We start from the raw sequence: 3,855 nt of genomic DNA, 5'->3' as shown, positions 1-3,855 counted from the left end.
ACTTAGCATAGCTTTTTTCATACTGTATTATCTTCCAGTCTTGACTATGGGCTTATTCAGGACAGGAGCCAGGGCATATTCATCTTTGTATGTCCAGTGTCTGGTGTAGCTTCTCACATATATTAAGAATGTAATGAACATATTTAAACAAAGAAAAGACTGAGCTCATTGTCATTAAGAAATGGCTGGTAGGGGGTGAATAAAAAGGGCTGAAGTGGCAGTGGGAACAGGTGAGGCAAGGTGAAGGCCCACTGGTGAGGAGCACTGGCTGAGATTCGGGCAGCCACAGCCGCAGGGCCTGGCGAGGAGACCACGGGGGCCTCAGCCTCCCAGGGCCTGCCCGCCTGTGTTCCTGCTTCTGACCCCGAACCCAAGGAGGCGCCTGGCTTAAGCCAACTGCCCATCGAGATGCTCCTGGAAGTGCTGAGCTACCTGCCCACAAGCATGCTGCTCGGGCAATGCCGCCATGTGTGCTGGTACTGGCGCTACCTGGTGGACACCTGGGCCGTGTGGCTGAGCATCTTACCCTACAGCCACGTTAAGCTGTGGCCCATCTTCCAAACCTGCCTGCCCCTAGACAACGACAACAACTCCAGGCCCTGCCTCCTGGGCCGCTTCTGCGAGCGCAGACCCTTAGGACGCAATCTCTACCCGAACCCCCATAGCATAGACGCCTTCCTGCCTTGGAGGACAATCAACTGTACAAGCTGGAGAGAGGAGGAAAGCTGGGAGGAAGACCGCAGGCTAGTTCCTGAGGACTCTTTCCAGCCTTTCTACAGGTGGTGCTACAAGAAGCAAGTGTTAGACCTGGAAAAGGAGGGTCTGTGGCCGGAACTCCTGGATAGTGGAAAGACTGAGATTTGTGTCTCTGCCTGGTGGGCAAACCAAGAAGCCTCGGTCTGTCTGTATGAGCTAATTGTCCAACTTCTAAATGCCAAGCAGGCCAAGCTACATCATTTCTCTCCTAGGCCAATCCATCAAGGTATAACCAGTATCCCTTTTAAAACCAACCACGTGTTCTCCAACCTCAAGAAGGGAGTCTGCTTTGGGTCTCTGGAACACTGGATTTGGGACATGGGGTTCCTGCCTGAGGACTATGGAATCATCGTGCCCAAGGCCAGTGTGATTGTACAGGTCTGTCAACCCTAGTAGAGGACTGTCCTTGTTAAACAACATGACCGTGCCTTCCAGCACCATTGGCTGGGCCACCTCAATAATCAAGGGCTTGTAGTTCCTGCCATCCTGGGATCTCCTGGGTCCAATCAAGGGTTCTACTGGGCCCTGTCTTTCAATTCTACGAGAAGCTATAAGAAGAAGGTTTTTGCATCAGGTCTACTGGCTGCTGCGGCTTTAACGCAGCCCCTGTTCTACAGAGTGGAGACACACGGGTGAACACAGGGAGATGGTGAGAGGGCTCCTCACCCTCCCCCCCATGCCAGGCCCCTCTGGTTCTGCCCCCGTACCCTCTGCCCTTCTGTTCCTGCTGCAGAGGCTTCATTGGTCACTTCCAGAAGCTCTCTCCTCACCCCTGAACTAGAAGCTCAATCCCCGTGGCTGAGTAATTCCAGACCCTAAACTGTGATTTCAAACCTGGGACCAAGACTCAAGAGCTGAAAGTAAAGCTCAAAAAATGTTTGGAGGCAAAGGGTTCTGCCCACCCTGTGAGCAATGAATTGGTCCCCTATATACAACTGCTCTGAGTTGTATAATGTATAAAATTATTTTGTTACTTTGAAATTCTTTTTAAATATGGAGAGAGTAAATCAGGAATATATCTGTCGATCATAGGTAATAAAATCTTGCCAAAGCCAAATAGAAATACAATGTTAACAGCTTGATGACTACTCAGTTCAGAGTAAGGCGTTGTTTCAGTTGAGAGAAAACTGTATAGAAGAAAACAACTGTAGAAGGCATTCTCCAGCCAAGAGAATGAAGAATCAGAACCTGATTTCCCAAACTCTAAGGAACTCATGGGATTAGAGATGATCAGTCAAGGTTAGAAGTTTAGGCAGGTGGTGGACATGGGCACCGTGTCACAGTGACACCACATTTGTGACATTCTGGTCACGAGGGTGAGAGAGAACCTTGCAACGGCAGGATCCGGCTGCCCCCACACAGTCCAGGGGCCATGGCTGCCCCCTCCCTGCTGCAGGATCCCTGAGGAGCTCCAGGTCTCCGGATGGAAAGCAGATGAAGCCTCTGCTGCCTTTGATGTGTCCACCGGAAGTGTCCCCCCACCTGAAGTAGATGATGGGACACACCCCAAGGGGGAGGGTGTTTCATCACTTTCATCCAAAGGGAAGTGTGACAGGTTGAAACTGACCTGAGAGTAGTGTAGTGTGTGGTTCTGGAGTAGATATACTGGTTTGGACAGTGAAGCTCTGGAGGATATTTTTGGGTCAGTTAGAGGACTTGGGATAGAAGGAATATGAAACAAGCATTTACAGGAAGGGAAAGGTGGACACCATTGCCTGAAAAAAGAACCATATGATTTAATTTTGATGTATATATACTGTGGTCTGGCGTGCTGCGGTCCACTGGGTCACAAAAAGTTGGACATGACTTAGGGACTGAACAACAATAAATACTTCTGTCTACACTGTGCATATATGCATTTATATACAGGTATTTGTATATACGCCACATTAAAATAGAATATGTATATATCCTTGTATTCTTGATTGCCTTCTGGATATATGCAGAAGAACTAAAGCATTGCAGGGTTATTGCAATGGTGATAGGTGCATAGTTGTGATTTTTGTAGTTATTGATTTTGCTTATCTAAATTTCTCATTTTCTACATGCTTATGTGTAGAAATACAGTGTTATACACAAATAAGTATTCTCCAATGCAATTTCCCTTTCCATAAATAACCACATTTAGGAAAAAAAAAAAAAAGAAATGGCTGGTAGGGTGGTTCTTCACTCTTGGCTAAAAACAGTAGATTAGTAGTTGGCCTCATTGTCTCCCACTCACTAGATGAATGTACAGAAAGTATGTCCTAACAACAGCCAGAGCAAGAGATCAGTTTTTGCACATAACATAATTTAGTAGAGAAGTTACTGGTAACAAATATGAGATACCCTCTTGGGATTGCCAAAAACTGAATAGAGATATTTTACAAAGGCCTACTTAGATTTTCAGAACATTTTGGTGGATAGAAAGTGAAAGTGAAGTTGTTCAGTCCTGTCTGATTCTTTGTGACCTTATGGACTATAGCCCACCAGGCTTCCCCATCCATGGGATTCTCCAGGCAAGAGTACTGCAGTGGGTTGCCATTTCCTTCTCCAGGGGATCTTAGCACTAAAAATAGGGTTTATTGTTATTAATGTAACTCTGTTGCTTCCTTGATGGCTCAGTGGTAAAGAATCTGCCTGCCATTGCAGGAGATGTGAGTTCGAACTCTGGGTCAGGAAGATCCCCTGGAGAAGAAAATGGTAATCCACTCCAGGATTCTTGCCTGGGAAATCCCATGGACAAAGGAGCCTGGCGGCTCATGGGGTTACAAAGAGTCAGACAACTTAGTGACTAAACAACAACAATATTGAAACTCCACATGTATTTTAGAAATAGAATCAATATTTATGAAATCATTTAAAGTAAACAAAAAACAAATTCTATTTTTCCCCCCCTGGAGTTACCAGAAGGAAGCCTTGCTCATGCCTAAAACTGCTTACCTAGGAAAGCAATTTATCGTAACAATCTCAAAATAAAACTGTAAAGAAAAAAATATAAATATTCCTGATTTTAGATTATTAAAATTACTCTGAAATCTAAAATGTATAGACTTGAGTCACTGGAAATTAAACAAGGGAAAAAACATAGGTTTCTAAATCATCATTCCTCTTGGAACA

At 45.4% G+C, this 3,855-nt stretch overlaps 1 protein-coding gene across 1 annotated transcript; it reads left to right on the top strand.

The window, feature by feature from the left end:
* The first annotated feature begins 408 nt into the window (after positions 1-408).
* Positions 409-1,149, top strand: LOC133250043 (F-box only protein 27-like). The gene has a single exon (XM_061421211.1). The coding sequence runs from the start codon at positions 409-411 to the stop codon at positions 1,147-1,149; it is 741 nt and encodes a 246-aa protein (XP_061277195.1).
* The last annotated feature ends 2,706 nt before the right edge of the window (positions 1,150-3,855 follow it).

The sequence above is a fragment of the Bos javanicus genome, chromosome 6 (assembly GCF_032452875.1).
Source record: "Bos javanicus breed banteng chromosome 6, ARS-OSU_banteng_1.0, whole genome shotgun sequence".
Taxonomy (NCBI): Eukaryota; Metazoa; Chordata; class Mammalia; order Artiodactyla; family Bovidae; genus Bos; species Bos javanicus.
Note: the sequence above shows the minus strand (reverse complement) of the source record. Positions and strands in the feature narration are given on the sequence as shown.